The 23,959-nt window shown below is 31.5% G+C and overlaps 2 protein-coding genes and 1 pseudogene across 2 annotated transcripts in view; 2 read left to right on the top strand and 1 right to left on the bottom strand.

Moving 5' to 3' along the window:
* The window catches only part of LOC111618853 (protein cereblon-like), a 37,290-nt gene extending 31,068 nt beyond the window's left edge, over positions 1-6,222 (top strand). Inside the window, exons 2-7 of the mRNA XM_023360455.1 lie at positions 197-300; positions 4,111-4,313; positions 5,243-5,407; positions 5,549-5,732; positions 5,823-5,888; positions 5,973-6,222. Coding sequence (XP_023216223.1) covers positions 197-300; positions 4,111-4,313; positions 5,243-5,407; positions 5,549-5,732; positions 5,823-5,888; positions 5,973-6,188 — 938 coding nt within the window. The 3' untranslated portion in view covers positions 6,189-6,222. The remainder of the gene's footprint in view (positions 1-196; positions 301-4,110; positions 4,314-5,242; positions 5,408-5,548; positions 5,733-5,822; positions 5,889-5,972) is intronic.
* Positions 6,223-14,080: 7,858 nt separating this feature from the next.
* Positions 14,081-22,465, bottom strand: LOC111618878 (annotated as a pseudogene).
* On the top strand, positions 17,258-19,358 carry LOC111618851 (protein cereblon-like). Its single transcript, XM_023360453.1, has 5 exons — positions 17,258-17,478; positions 18,408-18,572; positions 18,685-18,868; positions 18,959-19,024; positions 19,109-19,358. Exons 1-5 carry the CDS (start codon positions 17,426-17,428, stop codon positions 19,322-19,324), a joined length of 684 nt encoding a protein of 227 aa, XP_023216221.1. The 5' UTR covers positions 17,258-17,425; the 3' UTR covers positions 19,325-19,358.
* Positions 22,466-23,959: the final 1,494 nt, after the last annotated feature.

Raw genomic sequence — 23,959 nt, 5'->3', positions numbered from 1 at the left:
AGAAGACATATCTTTCAATATTCATGGAAAAATTTGTTGAAAAGAGAAATTTGTAAAAAATACATAGAAATTTGTAATATAATGTCAACTGTACATAATATTAAAGAATTTAGGATTTTATTAAGAATCTATTTAAAGTTTTAAAAATATGATTTTAAAATTTGGGAAAAATAATTTTTAAAAATACTTTTGGTAGATGAAGAAAGAATGGATGATGAAAATGAAGCTGCTAATCAGAATTCAGAGCAAAATAATCAACCGAATGTATCATATGATACTTCACTTCCAACACAACATTCTGTAAGTGTTTTAAATATAATTTTAAATATCTTTAAAAAAATTATTTTAAAAGGGTATTAAAAGGAGTGAGGCTTAAAGAGCATAAAGTGAACATCTTCCACAAGAGTCCTACAACCACATTGGCACAGTATGCCACGGACTCTGATATACAACCATTATTTAATGAGGCCAAGATAATATACACAACACAGCAGCCACACCATTTGCACTTGATGGAAGCAATATATATACATAAAACAGCCCAAGGTAAAAATTGTATCAACAGTAAGGATGAAGTATTCTTATCGATAGTGTGGCAAACTCTTTTATATGACACGTGACAAGGCAAAAGTTATGCTTCTCTCAACAGCGCATGCGCAAACAATGACAAAGATTGCACGGGTTTCCTTTGAAATTCCATTTCAGAATTCTTTTGAAAAAAGATATGTTCCATTGAATTTCATTTATTTTGTCCGTTTTTTCACCTGAAGAAGAACCGTTGGTTCGAAAATGTTAGTGAAAGACGTACTGTTCAGTTACACACCGTTTTTGGTTTTGGGTTAGAAGTGAGTCTTAAAAGGGTATGATAAAAGTATAATTTAAAACAAAAAAATGATGATATTTTAAGGTTGTTTAAAAATTTGAAGAAACTAAAAGGGGTTTTTTGATATGAAGAACTTAACCTGATTGAAGTGCATACTTGCCAACCTTTAGAAAAGGGAACAGCTATGAAGTTGGTAGAAAAACACTGCTTTTTGAATAAAAATGCTGACAGCATAAAATGCAAGAAAATTCTATATTAACATTGATGTTGCACAATGCTTATATTAAATACCTTAAAATTAAATTTTGTTTATTAATCTCTATATATGATATCATGTAAAGCTATTGCCATAAACTTCTGTTTAAGAGTATGGCAACAGCTGTATACTCTTTAACATCACAATTTAATAAAGATCAAGTATTCTACGGGACACATATAAATCACACCACTACAGGGCACTACAGTCTAGCAGCCGAGAAGACAAGACAAAGACATCATAATTCCACACCCAGATTTATCATGTGTTCCATCTTGATGTGTTAAGTCTTGATATTGCATGATGGGTGTCTCCTGTTAGATGGCTTTGTGCGATGTTTTGTTTTGTTAATTTCTTTTGTTGCAGTGTACTCATGACAGTTACTATCAGTCAGTTTATTGGCTTTCACTGCAATTATTAACAGTGATTTTTCCGTTTGTGATTTATTTCCTATTATCTGTCTATACTTTTTCTTACTATATTTAATATCTTTTCTTTTTGCTACACAGTAATACTGAGGAGGCCTTGCAATGCTGTATGCAAAACCATCATCAGCCTTACTATTTTACAAAATTACAAATCTTTGTAAAACTCCACAAATCTAAAAGAACCATCTGGTTTCTTTTATTTTGAGAAAGTTCATATCATACTATATGTCCTGTTTATTCTTAAGTGAGGAATCTTATCTTCTTCATTTTGGGTGGAGAAACTGTAGCCTGCTCAATAATTTGTTCTAACTGTAAAAGTAATTTGTTTCCTTCTGCTGATGAGTCAGCCGTGATTGATTTAATCACCAACTCAATGATACTAACATTGCCAGACTTGAAGATGCAATTTATCATATCTGCTGTTTAAAATGATCATATTTAAGGTAAAATTCTCATACATATACCAGCATACATGTATAAAAGTATTAATCTTTGTTCTTTCCCAATTGAATGAATCTGAAAATGTTTTTCTGGTTTGCTTCATAATAAAATACATATAAAGTCTTTGGCATACATATTGGTATTAGACTTGTTAAATAAAGTGTTTATGTGATAATATCAAATTCTTTAAAAAAACTGACAAAAGGGAAAAGTGACCTATCCACTGATGAAGCATAGAAAATGCTGATGGTTGGCAACTATAAAACTGGAAAAGTAAGATTCCACTTATAGACAAATAAGTAAAATTGCCTCCAAGTATAACAGTCACCGAAGAGCATAACAAACTATTCCAAGAATAATTTCAAACATTGTCAGAGAAATAATCATTTGACAAGGAGATATGTAAATACAAGGTCTTTTGTTAATATTAGTTTTGTTGAAATTCACTAGGGACAGAATTGAATACTTTTAAGAACATGAATAAAGTTCTCAAGAACAAGCAATGAATATGATTTATGAAAAAAATGAGAATATGGTGTCAATTTGCTTTGTACTTGTTTTGTAATTGTACTTTGAAGTGTTACTTCATTTAAATGTGGAAGACCAGCTAGGATTCATCTACTGCTTGTAAGGTTTTGATGGGGAAATGTCAAGAGGATCAAGGGGTTGCAAAGGGTTGTATGCAGACAATTGGCACTGAGACAGACTCTATGTTACAAGAAACCATTTAATTAACATGAAAGGAGCTTACAAGATTTACACAATCTTGGTAGTTCTAAGTCAGCAGTGGTCTATAGGTCTTCCTCTCCTTTCCAAGATAGTCCCCAAATGAAGGATTGTTCTTGGTTTTTAAAAGACAGTTCACTTATCTGAAGACGGGAGATGGAGACGAAGATGGGCACGAGATACACACACACAACAATTGGTCCAACACTTGGAACTTTCAGAAGAAGCTGTTGTGTCCTTGAATCTTTTGGTTTTTATTCATTTCTGTCCTCAATCACCCATTCCAATTGATGGCTTTTCCTTGTTCTCACTTTCCAAGAGATTGATCACTCGTTACTAACAGTAATGAGATCTCAACACAGATCACAGGAGAGATCAAAATTGAAGTTTAATTCAATCGCAACCGGAGATGGCTGATCTTAGGACTTACATTCTTCCATTATTTAAAAGTTTACATGTTTTCATACAAAAAAATTATTTCTAGCTTTTTTTTTTTTTTCAAAAAAATTATTTTAATATGAATTTCACTGAGGGTTCAAACCTGTCCAGAGCCTCACAAACATCGAAAGCAGTGACGATGAGTGCAAATACTCGATACTATACTCTGGTACAAGTTATTGGAAACAATGAGAACTTTTTGCAAATCTACAATTTTCAGTTCTTGCATTTAAATACTCTCATCTTTAATTGTAATCACTTTCAATTAATTTTGATTAAGCTGAGCCTATATAAAAAATGTTATTACTATGTAAAAGTGATTTTAATATTATAACAAAATGAACCTATGTGGCATTTATGTGTACAGTTTAAAGATAAAAAGAAAAAATTAAAATACTAGGACCTGTTCAAAACAAAAAATATTCACCACTGTGGGATTATAATAATAAAATGATCGCCTAAATATTCAGGCTATAATATGATTATAAACAAATAATTAATACAAACAAATTTGGTACTAGAGGTAAGCATTAGGCACTATCTTTTATCTAAATTAATAATTATAATTTTAATAATTTAATTAATAAATTGAGATGTGTATTGTATATATACTGTGTGATTCTGGTTTACACAGATTTTACTGTATAAAGTATTCCATATAGTAAAGTACAGTTAAAAATGAATAATAAAATTAAATGATTTAATCAAGAAATTAATTTTAGTATTTACTTCAAAAATTCAAAAGATATAAAATTAATTATTACCTCAAATTAATCCAATGCTTTAGTTGAGATAGCTTGATATGTAATACATATTTCTGTATGAGGCATTCAGACATTGGAAAAGTACAGTTAGTTTTAAAATATGTGCATTATATTCATTCTTAATAATCAATAATTTAAAATTTTTCTAATTTAAATTTTATTAACATATTTGATAATGATTTATATAAGCTATTTTATTTATATTTAAAATTAAAATGTAAATGTTAATATCAGTATTTAGGTACAGATTTAGAAGAATTGAGTGGGCGTACTGTTTTGGATGACAACAGTTGTCAGTCATTGCCTCTCCTTGCTTTACGTGGAGTGGTTTTGATACCTGGTCAAACATTACCTCTTCAACTTTTTCAGTCAGCAACAGTTTCAATGATGAAACATATTATAGAAAAAGATCGAACTTTTGGAATGGTCAATTTAAGGTCAGTTTTTCTCAAGTATATAAATTAAGTAATATCTTTATAATATAGTACCAGGTTTTTACATTAAATGTAGACAATTTAATACTGAATTCTGCCAATATACATGATCTAATACCAATAATTTTCCAACCTATTTGATCCATTATTTGTTTCTATCCATACAGATGTTGGTAATAAATGAAAGCCTGACAGCTGGTTTGGAGAAAAGAATTCATTTAATGGATGGTTGATTCAAATTTATTTCACTTTGGATTATTAAAGATCATAATTAGGCTACTAAATATTTACGTCAATTACATCATTTACATGTTCTGGTTTAAAAGCACAAGCATATCTAGTTTTTCTCTGCCCAAACAAGTACAGGGAACTTTGTCTATGAAAAAATTCTCTGCAATACTAAATAATCACTGAAAATACATTTGTATGTCCCTCTAGCATATTGTTAATTGCTGATGGGACACTAGAGGGATGTCCAAGCAGATATTTTTTTGCCTGCACTTTAATTGGACTATTTTAAGATTTTCACCAGTGGGATGGATTTCCCCATTTAAAAATAGTACATGGGAGGCTGAATTTCCTATTGTAATCCTCCACCATCTACAGTCACCTGCAAAGCAGCATCTCCTGCCAAATTCACACCACCAAAAGTGACAACTATACATAATGTAATTAGTACAAATTGTAAGGAGAGGATACTCTGTCAATTTTTATTTAGTTTTACAGCAAGAAATGCCCATCACCTTGTTTGAATGCTTGCCAAAAAATGATGTAAAGACTATGTATTAAAAAAAGGGAGCATTGGTTTGTAAAACAAGCTGATTCCAATATAGTGGGAACATTTCAAAACATAAATATATTGGTATTGGATCAGTATTGGTTATCATCTTGCATTAAATTCAATATAAACTGCATTTTATAAATATTTTTAGATCAGCAGGCTCAACTTCAGGAGGCCAGCCATTAGCTTTAGTTGGAACTACAGCTGAAATTAGATCATATGGAGAGGAAAACCTTGATCATTTAAGCACACTGCGTGTAAAAGCTGAAGGCAGACAAAGATTTCAAGTTTTAGAAACAAGACGTCAAGCAGATGGGTACATTTGTTGAAATCAATTTGTGTAGAAATTCATATATAAAATTTATTTGCTGAATTTTTGATAATTTTGAGAAATATTATTAATTTTTGATAATTTTGAGAAATATTATTAATTTTCGATAATTTGTAATTCACATAGGATTCTTATAGCAAAAGTTAAGATTTTGCCAGAGATAGTATTAGAGGATCCTGGTTGTGGAGCAAGATTGGAATCACTTGATCGGTATCGAATTCCACCTCCACCTAATTTAGATCGTATCACTCTACAAATGCAGAGACTTGGCAATACTTGTGTTCTGCTTCCCAAACCAAATCGAAGAAAGGTATATAGGTTTTTTATCATGGTTAAAATAATAAAAATGAAATACATAAATAGCAAATAAAAGTTATGAAAAAATTTTTGTATTGCACAGTATAACAGACATGATTTTGCAAACTATACTTGGTGGCCTCCATGGGTATATAAACAATATGATTGTGTAAGTATAGATTTAAATAAACAAATATAATTGAAATTTTTATTACTTGATTTAATATATGTTTTTTTATATAAAATATAAAAGGAAATTCTGATGAACAGAATAAGAAATGAACTTCAAGGATGGAATCATACAGAAGGTATCCCACAGAATCCTACAGAGTTTTCTTTTTGGGTTGCTGGTAACTTACCTCTAGATGATACTCTCCGATTAAATCTTCTTGCCTTCAATAGTGCCATTCAAAGATTAAGATATGAGTTAAGCATTCTTGAAAAAGTAAGTATAATATATTTATATTGATGATGATACTTTTTAATCAAAAATATAAATGAAATAGTTAAGGAACTGCTTCAGTTTTACAGTATATTAGAGATATAATGTTTATTTTTGATAGACATTTTTATTTATTTTACTGTTAAGAAAGTTTAATGTATTTGTAAAATTTTGAAAACCTATCACACCTCGAGAAACTTAATTAAAATGAAATTATGACTGCTTTGTTTGAATTTAACAAGCTTTAATATTTTTATTCTGGTGCTTTTGTGCTATGAAGTTTCATCTTTATGACTATTACAATAAAAAGAACATGGTCAGAACAATGAAAGAACAGTATCATATGTGAGATTAGTCGGGGGCAGGATATTTAAGAGTGCTTTACTCCCCTACCTCTTAATTGACACAAGACCTTGGGGTCCAATCTCGCTTGCCTAAAGGATGGCTTCAAGTTGAATGGAAAAGGATTGTGGAGATGAGGATCGTTAGATCTTATCTCATGTCATGGTCTGACATCAATGTATCGCAGATAGATATGCGTTTTAAGTGGGATCGATGAGTAACCCAGTGACCGATTAATTAAGCATGAGTGATCTTGTTGAGGCTTCCGGGTTTGGAATGGAAGAGATATGGTTTCTCAGGAAGAACCGCACACCAGCAAGTTAATTAATAATCATATTCTCATTTATTAATATCCATATTTACACATACTTTACAGTGAACACCAATTCTTGCCCTGGACTTGAGGAGTAAATTACTCTATTAGTCTAACAGTTTTTAAGATGTCTATCTCTCGGAATCTAAGGATTCATTAGGTATTTGGAGGAGTTATTAACAATATAGAAGGGTTCCTAACCTTGACCACATTCACAGAAAGAACTTGAGAGAGGGCTTACATATCATTGTGAGTAGAATAAATACCTTGGGAAAAAGGTTGATATTCAGTAGTCTTTCAACGTCAGCAGAAAGTTCTCGGCAGTCTTGTCGGAGAACATAAGTTCGTTGACTTCTGGATAAGTCAANATTGCAAAATTCAAAAACAAAGTATTTAGAACGATATTTCAAATTGCGAAATTTGAAACCAAGGTGAATCACATGCATTCTAGGATTTGTAATCAAAAGTCATTATGTAAAGTCCTTCTTACAACGGCATAAAATGCATGCATAAAACACCTTTCTTACAATGGCGTTTTATGCATTTTTTAAAAATAAATAAAAATAAAAGATTATATCAGCAGGTTGGAGTGATGAATGTTTTAATACCCTAACTCATCTCTCCAGCCCGCTGATATAATCTTTTATTTTTATTTATTTTTAAAAAATGCATAAAATGCCGTTATAAGAAACCAGACTTTACATAATGACTTTTGATTACAAATCCTAGAATGCATGTGATTCACCTTGGTTTCGAATTTTGCAATTTGAAATATTGTTCTAAATATTTTGTTTTTCGAATTTCTCAATTTGAAATTTTGACTGTTGGTCTTTGTTCTAACGAACCTTTATGGATGAATCGTAGCTTGAAAAAGGACCCAAGAGGGATTCGAAAACATTTGCGTGGACAATTATTCATATTTCCCACCAGTTAAAGGTTTGTTAAGAGATTATTTTTGATTTACTTTAAGTTATGTTATTTAAGTTTGTAAACACAGTGACTCCAACAAAGAATTTGGATAATTTGTTCTTATTTAAAGTTAAAATTTAAACTAAAACTTCTTTTAAATTAATTTCTTATTTACTGAAAGATAAAATAATCATGAATAATGGTATTAATAATATAACTATAAATAAAGAAATTCTATAAGTAAATAAAATAAAGTATCCAAAATATTAAGCTATTAATTTCTCTTGAAATAATTAGACAAGAAATGATAATGTAGAAAAATTAACAAGCAAAAAATTGTAAATAAGAATAAAAAAATAACTCATATTAGTTTAAATAGTATAGAACTTTGTTTTTATTTCAGATTAAAAATATATAGTGTCAAAAAATTCAGTTGATTTTAGAAATTGAAAAATATTATCTTTTTGAAAAGAAAATTCTTTAAGTCAATATACTGGTATAAATTTGTTCTGTTCATTTAATAATAATTGATTTATTCATACACTTTCAAGAAATTTATGGAAAAATTTGTTTAGTGAGTTGTTAGTTTATATTGGATGATGTTAGTTTATATCCATTAGGAGTTTCATGAAAAAAATTATTAGAACAATTATTATTTTCAGGTTAATAGATTTAGTAGAATTTATAATTATTCTCTAAATAATCAGTTATGTTTTAATAAATACATATGTGGGATACTACTATGTAATTGAAATTGGCTAAAGATTTTGTAATGAATGTAAATATTAAATTTAAAATGAAATAGCTGATGCTATTTTACCATGGTGTATAAAAACAATTCATTTCTATTCATTTATGATTTAAAAAAAACTATACTACTCATTATAAAATATTAGTCATTATAAATACACGTAATAATAAAATGAGTCAGAAAGAATAATTAAATCAGTGTAATTAGTTTAATATAATAAAAAGAAAATATAAAAATTTAACACAAGAAAAAAAGTACTTAAGGAATATTACATAAAAGTTTCATATCAAATTAAATAGTTTGATAAAGTAAAAGAATGATAACTACTGTCATTTTTTTTAATCGGAAATTATTAAAACTGATAATTTTAAAATGCTAAAATTATAATGTAAATGTTCAAATTCATAATTTAATGTCCTGAGATAACATGAATCTGTCTGCAGTTAAGCAGATAGATTCTTAACAACTCAGATCCAGAGCTGGCCCTACCATAGGGTGAACGGAGCAGCCGCTCCAGGTGCTAAGTCCTAGTGAGCGCCTCAGTGGTAAAGAAAATTAAAAGAAAAAATATTTTTTTCACTTTTCGATATTTTCGGGGAGCACCATAATAGGATGTCACTCCATAAACTTGCCTTGACTTGCCAGCACTGCTCAGATCAAATGTATAACAGGTTTATTTTTAATAAGTCTATCATATGAGGGTTTTTGCATTTTAAAGTGAATTAACCAAAATCAAGTTTTTGTTGCATTTTTTTTTTTTTTTACTTATTTTTACTCTTTTGGCCTTACAGGCACTAAGAGGCCTCTTTATGCCCATTGTGTTTTTGCCAGGCCCACACATTTTGGTGAATGAGTGGTGAGATGAGTCTAAAAATATGCTCGATTTCTAACATAACAGCATCTAAATATATTTACTTATTTTTACTCTTTCTGCCTTACAGGCACTAAGAGGCCTCTTTATGCCCATTGTGTTTTTGCCAGGCCCACACATTTTGGTGAATGAGTGGTGAGGGACAAGTCTGATATATCCTGGACAGACCACTCCCTGAAAAATACCTTGGGTTGATCACCCAGATTCAATCCTGGGTTGGTCATTGGCTAGAACCAAATTTATTTCTGAAACACATTTCTCATACACAGTGATCAGAACTTTAAATAAAAAATGTTTAATTTTTTGTGTGCGCAAAGTTTAAGAATAGTACCATATAAAGCATCATTTACAATGTTTTTAATGTGAAAATTAACCAAAATAATAAAATAAGAATAATTATAAATCAGAATTCTTACAGTAAACATTGATAATGACCACCTCTTTTAGAAATATAATGCTCCCTAACAAAAAGAACGTCATAGTTTTTATAAGCCTTTAAATTAAAATAAATAACATATATAACATCATTTCAAAATGAAAAATGATTATCTTTAAATTGTTTGTTTCTACAGATATGCATGGACAATAATTCAATGTCGAGATTGTCACACTCATATGGGTTGGAAATTCACAGCAGAGAAAAATAAATCGCAGCCAGAAAAATTTTGGGGACTCTGCCGCTCATCTTTATTACCAGGAATTAAAAGTGATGGTGAAGATGAATGGAAACCACAGATTTAAGAGGTTATTTTCTATGCTTATTTTCTTCATGACAGCTAATCTGGTTCCACTCAAATTTTTGCTTTAAAGGAAAGTACCCATGCAAATAAAGATGAATTGATATAATGGAAATGTTGCACCTAACTGAAACTGAACAGACGCAAATGTTTTAATTGAATATAAGGATCTCTCTTTCTGGTGTGAAAATTGTATGTTACAATTAATCTACAGATGTTTTAGTTATTTTAAAAATTAATTAATCATGACTTATTTCCAAATATATTTATTGAGTAAATTGAAATAAAATAAAAAATATTTGTAAATAAATACTGTAATATAAATCTATCTATTCTAATACAGATATACAAAAAAAAAAGAGTAAAATAGTTTGTATAAATATTGTAAATGATCAAAAATGAAAATCTAAACAATTACAATAAGTTTTATCTACAATTAGGAATGTTTCTTCCATTGTAACTACAAAGACTGTGATATGTTTACTTTTATATAGCATAAAATGGAATAATTTCATGTACAGTACGTGAATATATTAATTAATATACTGATATATCATAATATTGATTGAATTGTATTAACTAAAACTATTTGTTTCCATGTCACATGTAGGATCTATTGTAGATTGCAGTTAAAAATAAAATACCTGCTTTCAAAGTGTGCATTGCATTGTTTTAACATCTTATTATCTATGGCATTGTGTTCTTTTTTAAAACTGATTTGTCCCTCATGATGATATTTTGTAAAGAAATGAAGGAAAAGCATCAAAACAGTAACTGCTACAGCTCTGTTTACTATCTCAGCACTGACCAACTTTAGAATAGATTAGAAAGTGTGCCATAAATATAAATTTTGAAAGCTCTAATTATTTATCTTAGAAGTAGGCATAAGGAAGAAAACTTTCAGAATTTAATATTTACTTTTCAGTAAGCACAAAACAAACTGGTAAGGTTTTAAAATTTTGTCATTTTTGACAAGACTATGTATCTTTTATAAAATCGTACTGTCCGATGTTCTTACCAGCATAGAGGTATGAAGGGGGTACATGTCGAGAGTTGATATTTGGCACAGTGTGTTAGCTGCCCAAATCATTTGCGCATAAAAAAATCCAGACTCGTAAGTAGTCGGGGAATCGAGTCAAAATAAAATACAAAATTACAAAACTAATTTTGTAAATTTGGGAGTGCTTCAAATATGACGTTTACAAGTGGGTTTTTTAAAAATATACTTAATGTTAATACGACGTTACAAGTGGTTTTTTTTATCTAGTATAATAAAATCGTAGGACCGATAAAAATTTGACGTTATATTAGGATTGTCGTTAGATTCGATGACATTATAATCGGATTAAACTGTATCAGTGGCGTACCGTAGTGGGGGCGGCAAAACTTCACAATAAATAATAATAATATCTTGTACAAATTTGAAACATCCTAATGTATACTTGCATCACGCCTACGATAGTGCTATCGTCCGGATAGTCCGGGAATCGGCTCGCCGTCCGGGGGAAGTAGTAATTTTTTCATCCGAGGAAATCCTGCGAAACCTGTTGACCTTTTTTTTTTTTTTTTTTGTTTTTGCTTGTACGATTCATTCGCGTTCATATACACCACTAATCAGTGGTGATATTCGAAATATTTAACAAAGGGTTCGCTAACAGAAAATTTTTCCTTAAATTTTTTTCGCTCAAATGGTGCATTAGCAACATTAGCGCAAAAAACTGACCTTAAGATACCCATATCATATGGTTATCTTATTATATAGCCCGACACGTGTTCCGCAGCCATCTTGTATTTTCTCGTGCTCGTGGGATTGTGGGATATCTCTTATGACTGGATCTAGTCTCAAGAACTCTCTTGAGTCGATCGCGATTGAAACAGTAGAGGGAGGTCGCACCAAAGCGAACGGGGTATAAGGCTCTAGTTTAGTAGTGTTACAGAGTATAATACGTATATTTTAATATATTTTTGAAAACTTTGAAAATGTTAACAACGGGTTCGGCCGAACCTGTGCGAACCCGCTGAATATCACCACTGCCACTAATATCTAATAGAACTATTTTAAACAGGTCGCTGCACTACCACCGAATTTTTCATTGCTTGTTCTGTGACAAAACAGGATTTTGGTCTTTTAAATTGAAATACCTAAATAAGGGGAGGGCCGAAATTTTCCTCTGCCCCAGGCGGCTGACACCCACGGTATGCCACTGAAGTGTACACAGTATATTGTTTGTGCAAAATAAAAAAAAAAATTCGGACGATACAATAGCCACGATTATTATTTTCAAAAACGGGAACTTTTCGTTACGTATCGACAAAAATTCAACCCGGACCGACACGCAATGGAGAAAAATTTTGAAATTAGGTTAATTTCATCGAAGATGCATCGTGGTCGTGGCCGGCGAAGTTTGAACGATCGCGCCCAAAAGCAGCGATACCAAAGAAGATAGGAGAATAAAAACGAGACCTGCCTTGAGCATCAAAGTGATTCCGTCTCGGAGACATAGGCTTGTGCCAAATACGGTTTTTCCGTTTTACTTGTTAATGGGAATATTGCCAGTGGCGTACCGTGGGTGTCAGCCGCCCGGGGCGGAGGAAAATTTCGGCCCCCCTTATTTAGGTATTTCAATTTAAAAGACCAAAATTCAGTTTTGTCACAGAACAAGCAATGAAAAATTCGGTGGTAGTGCAGCGACCTGTTTAAAATAGTTCTATTGGATATTAGTGGTGTATATGAACGCGAATGAATCGTACTAAAAAAGGTCAATAGGTTTCGCAGGAATTCCTCGAACGAAAAAGTTACTAGTTCACCCGGCGAGCCGATTCCCGGACTGTCCGGACGATAGCACTGTCGTAGGCGCGATGCAAGTATAGATTAGGATGTTTCAAATTTTTACAAGATATTATTATTATTTATTGTGAAATTGTGCCCCTAAAAAGTGCCGCCGGGGCGGGCCGCCCCTGCCGCCCCCATTACGGTACGCCACTGAATATTGCACACCTTGCCCATTTGTCTCTTTCTGCCTCAAGAACACTAAGAGGGATTTCTTCACATCCATCGAGAGTATGAAGTGGGCCACAGTAATGGTAGCGGGATATGAGGAACGGAACCCGATGTAACTGGGACAGACTAACTGTGAAAGCTTCTTGAGATTACATACTTGATCCAGGGACCTCAGAGCAGTAGGATGATGCCTTCATTGCTTCGCCCATCCTGTTAACAATGCGGTATCTGAAAATTGGGAAAACCAGATCCAGAGTGAAGAAAGTAATTATGTCAAGTAAGAAGTGACACTGCCCTCTTCTCGTCTTACAAATAAAGGTTCATTTACACATAACAGTGATGTGCTGGCACAGTGACTGTTTCGTGACAGTGATGTCCAGCACGGCACAGTGATGAGTATTTACATGCATTGGTGACATGACTATGCAGTATTTGTTTTGTGCTCTCAGTGAGTGGTCATGGATTTTTTTCTGAGGATGAATTGACTATGATAGATATGTTTGGCTGAAGAAGAAAAGAAATGCAATAAAAAAAATGCCGCATGGACAAAAAAGATCAACAGAATGGGAGTTTCATATTCTTCATAAAGAATTAATAGATAACGAATTAAATTTTTTGAATATTTTCGAATGTCCCAACATGCATTTCATATTTTATTGAACAAAACGAAGAAATATTTGAAGAAACAAGACACTCATTGGAGATCAGCCATAACACCAAAGGAACATTTAGCAGTTTGTCTCAGGTAAGTAATTAAAGAAAAATTCAGACTTAACTAATTTAATTATTTTATCTATTTATTAGATTTAAAAAAAGGTTTATCTTGAATGAAATACATAAACGTATATCTAGCAATTTTAGCTTTCATCAAATTATTGAATTTAGTCCTGAATAATATGGTTTTCAAAGTTTTTGGTAGATAAAGACACTTACTGACATGTAACATTTTCTTGTTCTATGGACGCTGGTAATAGTAATGTAAATTCATGATCATTTTATGATGGACTTGAGCTGCTTGAAGTGTACGAAAAAGTATTTGGCATGGGTTCTGGCAAAATTCTGTATGCTTCCTGTGCTTGTGTTGGCTGCTGCATAAGCATTTTCATTCCATATTTTTATACTATCGCAAATATTTCTGATTTTGCTAAGTTTAAAAAATACGGATTTAACGTTTTTAAAGTTGGAGAAATGCCACGCAAGAAAGCGTCAACTGGATGAGTTGTAGGTGTAGAATTTTGGCTTGTGTTTTTTGAAAGAATATACTTCATCAACGTAGATGAAGCACTTTCTTATGGTAACTGCTTTCCTTTTTTAAATTTCTTTTGTAAAGTTTGAGCATTAGTATTAGTGTCGCTTGTACCAACAATTGTCACTCCTAAAGTCTTGCGGGTCAGGTGAATTTACTATGGATTCATTTATAGCTTCTACAGGTACTGTACATGGTCTTGTTCGTCATCTTGTCTTCCCACCTCCAATTCAGCCTCTCGAGGTTCAACATTTCCTTTTGTTTAGCTTTCAGCAAAAAATTTGTTGAGAAACTTCAATTAGTCTGAGTATTTATAGGATTTGATTCGTTTTGCAGCTTTTCCACTTTTGGTTGCAATTTTCTTAAATGATTTTCTATAATTATCACGAATATTACTACATCTTATCTTGCATGTTGGTCCTATAAATTAAAAATATATATATAACTAGCATAATAGCTATAAATCACATTAATAACATTATAATAAATAAATAACATAACCCATCGTGGGGTCTTGCTTACTGTATTTTTTTTTTTTAGGTTTTTAGTTACAGAAGATTCACTGATCACAATTTCGTTCACTTACCGGCTTGGACATGCTACAGTACATCAAATTGTGAATGAAACATGTAAAGTGATTGTCGAAAGACTCATGAAAAAAATGTGGTGAGATATTGCTAACGATTTTTACGAACTTTAGAATTTTCCTAATTACCTAGGAGCGATAGATGGCAAACATGTAGTCATCCAAGCTCCTACTAACAGAGGATCCCAAGTTTTAAACTATAAGAAAACTTTCTCTGTAGTGTTATTAGCACATGTAGACGCTAAGTACAGATTTATAGCTGTAGATGTTGGATCCTACGGAGAAAATAGCGATGGCGGGATTTTCGCTCAATCTAATCTGGGAAAATCACTCGAACGCGAGGTATTTTATCTATTCCACAAAATGCTCTGCTGCCAGGTACAACAAATGAAGCTCTTTACGTAATTGTAGGGACGAGGCTTTTACTTTGAGGAAGTATTTGATGAGGCAATATCCGAGAGGACAATTGGATATTCCCAAACGTATTTTTAATTATCGTTTGTGCAGAGTAAGGAGAATTATGGAAAATGTTTATGGGATTCTGAATCTACAATAGACGAATTCAGGCACTACCGAAAAATGTAACTACAGTATATAATATTATTGACTTGTGTATTACATAATTTCCATTATTAAATATTCGTATAACAGTCGTATGCAAACCAGAGAACCTACAGCTGATGCGAATGATAAAAATGAAGCAATTGCACTCAACAACTGGCACTTGTGCAGTTTAGGGGGTACGGAAGTTTGAGAGGTTTTCTTCCATAAAATTAATCGATTATAGACTAATTTGATTCGAACATTTTGAAAAACATGTATAATTTGTTGGAAATGATCGATATAAAATATGCTGTAAACAAAAAAATTGTCGGAATAGGCCTACTTACCGAGTGTGCCCTGTTCGAAGACGCCATTGCTTAAGCTTGTTTTCGTCGCGGAGCGGCACATAGAACGGCGGACATGTGAGGTGACATTTGTCGGGGCTATTCGGTCACGTGACTACTCATCTCTGACGTATTCCTGATACTTATTCTTTTTGCAAAGAATTCGCTGAATTTTGGAGATATCATTCCATTTTAAATATGGATTAAAATCAACATATAATAACGTATGATAATGCGATGTATAACTATTAATTCTGCACTTCTTTTAAATGGCCTAATCTCTTTCATGTCTTAAATAAAATTGAATTATATTTATTTACATCAAGACATTAGACATATCTTGTTGCATCTGACTAATATTTATCATCATAATATATCATGATACAACTATTATCGTTACAACAGTTTTACAACAACTTGCCTCTTCAAGGAAGTTGGGGCTGTTCCGTGGCAGAAAGAAAAGATTTAGGATCCATTTACACACAACGATGACGTGTCCGCTCAGTGTAGTAATTTTATGCCAGTGGGAAATCGACCTAGTTTTAAACCATCCTGTCCAGACTCGTTCATCACAGTGCCGTGCAGGTTTAAAAAGATTTTATTTTTAGAATTGTTAATAATTAAAAAAAAGAAATAAAGGAAAATACCTGTATTTCATTATAATTATGTATTGATGATTTTGATTTAAAATAAAGAAATAAAATATTTAAAAAGTAATATTTTATAAAATTATTTTATTTACCATCAGTCTTCAATTTCATTCCAAATATTCATTTTATACCGGATGTCCATGTATTTCGAATGAGATAAATCAAATAGAACAGGGTGTTGATGCACCATTTCAATTAAATGTTCGTCATCCATTGGAAAACAAAACATTTACCGTCAGCAGTGAAAATATTCTTCCGGTCAAATGTAACTTTCATGGCACGGCACTGTGACGGACGAATCTGGATAAGGTAATTTAAAACTAGGTCAACGATTTCCCACCGGAAAAAATCACTCCACTGAGCAGACACTGCACGGCACGTCACTGTTGTCTGTAAATGGACGTTAAATGAACTTTGTTTCTATTTTCCATTTTCTGAATAAAAATAAATTATATCTCACCCTTTAAATATCAAACAATTTTCAAAATTTAATGGTCATTAAGTTAATTGTAAATGGTTCAAGAGAAAATGTCGATTTGTAACGTCGGATGAGTGTAATTTACACGCTAATTTAAAGTATGAATAAAATTAATGATACAGAAGTTAAATGTAAATTTTCTGCATTTAAAATATTTGCTACAGTGTAACACATTTAACATAGGAAAATAGGAAGTTGACCATCGGTGGCTGGATAGCTGTCGAGTAGCTTATTCGGAAATCGAATTATCNTTTCTAATTTAAATTTTATTAACATATTTGATAATGATTTATATAAGCTATTTTATTTATATTTAAAATTAAAATGTAAATGTTAATATCAGTATTTAGGTACAGATTTAGAAGAATTGAGTGGGCGTACTGTTTTGGATGACAACAGTTGTCAGTCATTGCCTCTCCTTGCTTTACGTGGAGTGGTTTTGATACCTGGTCAAACATTACCTCTTCAACTTTTTCAGTCAGCAACAGTTTCAATGATGAAACATATTATAGAAAAAGATCGAACTTTTGGAATGGTCAATTTAAGGTCAGTTTTTCTCAAGTATATAAATTAAGTAATATCTTTATAATATAGTACCAGGTTTTTACATTAAATGTAGACAATTTAATACTGAATTCTGCCAATATACATGATCTAATACCAATAATTTTCCAACCTATTTGATCCATTATTTGTTTCTATCCATACAGATGTTGGTAATAAATGAAAGCCTGACAGCTGGTTTGGAGAAAAGAATTCATTTAATGGATGGTTGATTCAAATTTATTTCACTTTGGATTATTAAAGATCATAATTAGGCTACTAAATATTTACGTCAATTACATCATTTACATGTTCTGGTTTAAAAGCACAAGCATATCTAGTTTTTCTCTGCCCAAACAAGTACAGGGAACTTTGTCTATGAAAAAATTCTCTGCAATACTAAATAATCACTGAAAATACATTTGTATGTCCCTCTAGCATATTGTTAATTGCTGATGGGACACTAGAGGGATGTCCAAGCAGATATTTTTTTGCCTGCACTTTAATTGGACTATTTTAAGATTTTCACCAGTGGGATGGATTTCCCCATTTAAAAATAGTACATGGGAGGCTGAATTTCCTATTGTAATCCTCCACCATCTACAGTCACCTGCAAAGCAGCATCTCCTGCCAAATTCACACCACCAAAAGTGACAACTATACATAATGTAATTAGTACAAATTGTAAGGAGAGGATACTCTGTCAATTTTTATTTAGTTTTACAGCAAGAAATGCCCATCACCTTGTTTGAATGCTTGCCAAAAAATGATGTAAAGACTATGTATTAAAAAAAGGGAGCATTGGTTTGTAAAACAAGCTGATTCCAATATAGTGGGAACATTTCAAAACATAAATATATTGGTATTGGATCAGTATTGGTTATCATCTTGCATTAAATTCAATATAAACTGCATTTTATAAATATTTTTAGATCAGCAGGCTCAACTTCAGGAGGCCAGCCATTAGCTTTAGTTGGAACTACAGCTGAAATTAGATCATATGGAGAGGAAAACCTTGATCATTTAAGCACACTGCGTGTAAAAGCTGAAGGCAGACAAAGATTTCAAGTTTTAGAAACAAGACGTCAAGCAGATGGGTACATTTGTTGAAATCAATTTGTGTAGAAATTCATATATAAAATTTATTTGCTGAATTTTTGATAATTTTGAGAAATATTATTAATTTTCGATAATTTGTAATTCACATAGGATTCTTATAGCAAAAGTTAAGATTTTGCCAGAGATAGTATTAGAGGATCCTGGTTGTGGAGCAAGATTGGAATCACTTGATCGGTATCGAATTCCACCTCCACCTAATTTAGATCGTATCACTCTACAAATGCAGAGACTTGGCAATACTTGTGTTCTGCTTCCCAAACCAAATCGAAGAAAGGTATATAGGTTTTTTATCATGGTTAAAATAATAAAAATGAAATACATAAATAGCAAATAAAAGTTATGAAAAAATTTTTGTATTGCACAGTATAACAGACATGATTTTGCAAACTATACTTGGTGGCCTCCATGGGTATATAAACAATATGATTGTGTAAGTATAGATTTAAATAAACAAATATAATTGAAATTTTTATTACTTGATTTAATATATGTTTTTTTATATAAAATATAAAAGGAAATTCTGATGAACAGAATAAGAAATGAACTTCAAGGATGGAATCATACAGAAGGTATCCCACAGAATCCTACAGAGTTTTCTTTTTGGGTTGCTGGTAACTTACCTCTAGATGATACTCTCCGATTAAATCTTCTTGCCTTCAATAGTGCCATTCAAAGATTAAGATATGAGTTAAGCATTCTTGAAAAAGTAAGTATAATATATTTATATTGATGATGATACTTTTTAATCAAAAATATAAATGAAATAGTTAAGGAACTGCTTCAGTTTTACAGTATATTAGAGATATAATGTTTATTTTTGATAGACATTTTTATTTATTTTACTGTTAAGAAAGTTTAATGTATTTGTAAAATTTTGAAAACCTATCACACCTCGAGAAACTTAATTAAAATGAAATTATGACTGCTTTGTTTGAATTTAACAAGCTTTAATATTTTTATTCTGGTGCTTTTGTGCTATGAAGTTTCATCTTTATGACTATTACAATAAAAAGAACATGGTCAGAACAATGAAAGAACAGTATCATATGTGAGATTAGTCGGGGGCAGGATATTTAAGAGTGCTTTACTCCCCTACCTCTTAATTGACACAAGACCTTGGGGTCCAATCTCGCTTGCCTAAAGGATGGCTTCAAGTTGAATGGAAAAGGATTGTGGAGATGAGGATCGTTAGATCTTATCTCATGTCATGGTCTGACATCAATGTATCGCAGATAGATATGCGTTTTAAGTGGGATCGATGAGTAACCCAGTGACCGATTAATTAAGCATGAGTGATCTTGTTGAGGCTTCCGGGTTTGGAATGGAAGAGATATGGTTTCTCAGGAAGAACCGCACACCAGCAAGTTAATTAATAATCATATTCTCATTTATTAATATCCATATTTACACATACTTTACAGTGAACACCAATTCTTGCCCTGGACTTGAGGAGTAAATTACTCTATTAGTCTAACAGTTTTTAAGATGTCTATCTCTCGGAATCTAAGGATTCATTAGGTATTTGGAGGAGTTATTAACAATATAGAAGGGTTCCTAACCTTGACCACATTCACAGAAAGAACTTGAGAGAGGGCTTACATATCATTGTGAGTAGAATAAATACCTTGGGAAAAAGGTTGATATTCAGTAGTCTTTCAACGTCAGCAGAAAGTTCTCGGCAGTCTTGTCGGAGAACATAAGTTCGTTGACTTCTGGATAAGTCAAAGTGAAGAGAGTTCAGTGAGGATGTGTTGATCTGTCTGAAGTGGGATCACTTTGGGAGGACGAATGACAATGGTGGCGGGAGGTGATAATCCAAGATGTACACACACTAAACAAATGTTAGAACTCCTCTCTCCGAGATGTGTCATTGCTCCGCCTTTTATTGGAGGGCTCCCTTTTTGAGATTTCCCCACATACGTCAAGGGTGAGGGTCTCTCTGGACCAATGATGGATTAAATGACACAATCATGATACAACAGTTAACTTATTTTCTGCAAGGAAGTATTTTCGTGGGAACAGAGTTTTTATGATCAATTTTTTTTTTTTGTGTAGGAAATGGTCAATGAAAATGAATAAAGTGTTCGGATCAAATCTCAGCAACTGGGCCCTCACACATAGTTTAAGATATAATAATAATATAATTTCTGCAAAACTTTTTTGTAACTTTTTATTCAAAAGTACTAGAAGCAAAAATTAAAGCTTTTTTAAAATCCAAGAAAGTAATTTTTATTTTATTTTTCTGTTAAACTTTATTAGCTTTTACCAACTAATTCAATGCCATATTAATATTTATTTTCTATACTAACTGTACCCAGCCATGCGTTGCTGTGGCTCAAAATGTATCTATTATAAATGTATAACATTCCCCGTGGGAGGAAATTTCGAAAAACCCCTTCTTAGTGTACATTCTCTTGATGTACCCTATTGTGAGATAAGCAGTGGGTCAGGGGGTAATCTGGTACTGACCACTTAATCTGCACAGGCTGGTAAAGCCTGATCTCGGAGTCGTTCGGATGGCTAGGAGGGCAAAACGAGTGGGGAGTGCGTCGGTAAGTCGACAGGTTTCCTCGGATAGACAGGAGACAGGTTTAACAAATAACAAAATAAAGGTTTATTCTATAACTAAAGTTAATTTACAGGAGTATACATAAGGAAGTTACAGACTTAATGCTTAAATGTGGATAACACAAATCTATCTATAATGGCAATCTAACTAGTCACTAGGCCGCGGGAGAGAATTTACAAAGGCTCTTGAGTGAGAGAGTTATATTGGCGGTCAGGTATACCTTATGTTGGAGGATGGTATGCGACGATCATTCTGGACTATGGAAGCTGGCTGCCTGTCACAGGCTTATGTCTTCTACCGGCTTCTCCTCGGACAGGATCAAGACTTGTAATCAGACCTTCCTGATGATCGCGCAGAGGGACGGTTGCACTGAGGGGACGATCGCCCTGAACTTCCCGTGATGATCGTCGTTGGCACTGAGCCAACAGGTTGTTCACTCGTTATGACAACTAATTAGTACATGCAAGTTGACTAATTAACAAACGGACGATGACTTGTCTTTCTTCCTTCCTACCTTGTGGATGTATAAAATTTGACATCCTCTCTATTTCCGTTATAACTTGCGATAAATTATTTTTTTCATTCTCTAATGTAAAAATATGTTAAACTCAAAAATTTACGCCCTGTAAACCCTCTGGCTCACACTATTAAAACGCAATCAAAAACATAAGAAACCGCATCTAAAATAGTATAATGGAAGTAGAGTTCTTCACGGTAAGGCTTAATTATGTCCATCTCCCCGGGGGGATTTCAACATCTATATAATATACAAGTTCAGACACGTGCACTGTATATGTCGTCGACCATGTGACTGCACCATGCAGTTACCTATCTCTTAAATGTACGCATCTTGCCCCTCGCCATCCGCTGACACCAAAAATATAATGCTTACCTAGATGATATCTTTTAATTTATATGAATGTTTAATGGAATAATATACAGCCTAAGTCCACCCTGAAGTTCCTTTCTAAATATTGGTGAGAGAATTTTTGAAATCGGATGAGTAGTTTCGGAGATTACCTCCAACATTCAAACTTACAAACTTTACCTCTTTATAATATTAGTATAGATTAAAAGNAATTTTTAATTATAAATTTTTAATATAAATAATTTAAAATAATTTTGGTGTAAATTTGCCTTTCCCTTTATTACTAAATTATTAATGTTATATTAAAATTAACAGCAGATTTCTTTAAATGTCCTTACCTTCTGTTTCAGTCGATGCAAAAGAGCTGTGGTAAATTGTCGGCAAGGAGATGCTGAATGTTTAAAAGCACCTCTCTCATATTCATTCAATTTCATTACTCTTGTCTCCAACATGCAAATACCAGTTTCAGGTCAATTAGATTTGTTTACCATGAGAGGGCCAAGATTTTCTTTTACATCAGTACAGTTTGCCTTAGAGTTGAAAAGTGCACGGGCTCCTGAAGGTATCAATCCTGCGTCTAGAGAATATTTTCAGATTCGTAGGACAGCATTTAATGAAGTGATGTTATCAATTGCAAGATCTATACCTGGTCCTCAAGATATAGAACTAGAATTAATAATGAAAATGTATCATAATGGACTCTTTGGGGGAACTGCCATTGCAAAAATACTTATATTTGTTACACGTTATGAATATTAATTATTCACAAATCATATTTGGTTCATAATTTTATTAAAAGAATACATTGTTAATTTTTTATTTTGAAATTTTTATTAAAAACATTTACCTCATTCTGTAACATAATAATTTATAATTAATTTTAAATGATTTAATAATAATCAAGAACTGATGTTTTATAAATGACAGTATTATTTATAAGATTTTTCTGATAACTATCAGCATTTTGTAATAGAATTATAAATTATTTGAAATAAATTTTAATCAATAGAAAATATTTAAAATTTTTCTGTAATTTATTGAAGACTATTCAACTCATTAATATATTGTTAAGAGTATTTAATTTCCTTAATAAAAAAACCATGTGCATGTTACTAATTTTGCCAAGGTCAAGTATCAATAATTTATTGCTCAGTTAAAATATAATAATTATGTTCTATCAGGAAATTCAATTTTATTACTATTATTGTAATTAAAATATATAATCAATACTGTGTTATATAAAATACATAAAAGATATTTATGTGTTTTAAATAGAAGTTATAAATTATAAAAAGTATATTTCTAATGCAACAAATCATGTTTGTATAATAAAAATTATCTGATTATTTACTTTTATTGATAGATATAATTTAATTAAAATAAATTACTTAAAAATTGCAATAAAGTTATAATTTTAAAAATTTCATTAAATATTTCATTATAAAATTTCATTTTTATAAGAATATTGTAATTTTAAATTAATTTTTAAAAATTAATGCAAATAATTAGAATTATTTATTAAATACAAATTATTTTATAATTTATTTCTATATCAATTAATATATTATAAAACTGTACACAGTATGTGCAGTTAATAACAAACCCAATTATAATAATTGCCAGAAATATCAGACTATATTTAGAGTTGATATTTAGCCTAAATATAACTCAATAAAATCAATCATTAGATATTTGAATTAATACACAGTATAATGTCTTATAAAATGTATTCATTTATGATTTTTATGAACATTAAAAAATACTCTGAATATATCTGCATAATATAACCACATTATTTCATTCTAAATAACATCTAAAAAGAAATGTTATGATCTAACCATAAAGTACTAGACCTTAGCATTTTACATATTTTATTTTAAAAATTGGAGCAATTTGTTTAATTATTTTTAAAAAGGAAACAATCAGCC

This window comes from Centruroides sculpturatus, unplaced genomic scaffold (genome assembly GCF_000671375.1).
Source record: "Centruroides sculpturatus isolate CEXI.00-Female unplaced genomic scaffold, Cexi_2.0 scaffold149, whole genome shotgun sequence".
Lineage (NCBI taxonomy): Eukaryota > Metazoa > Arthropoda > Arachnida > Scorpiones > Buthidae > Centruroides > Centruroides sculpturatus.
This window is presented reverse-complemented; position numbering and strand designations above follow the sequence as displayed.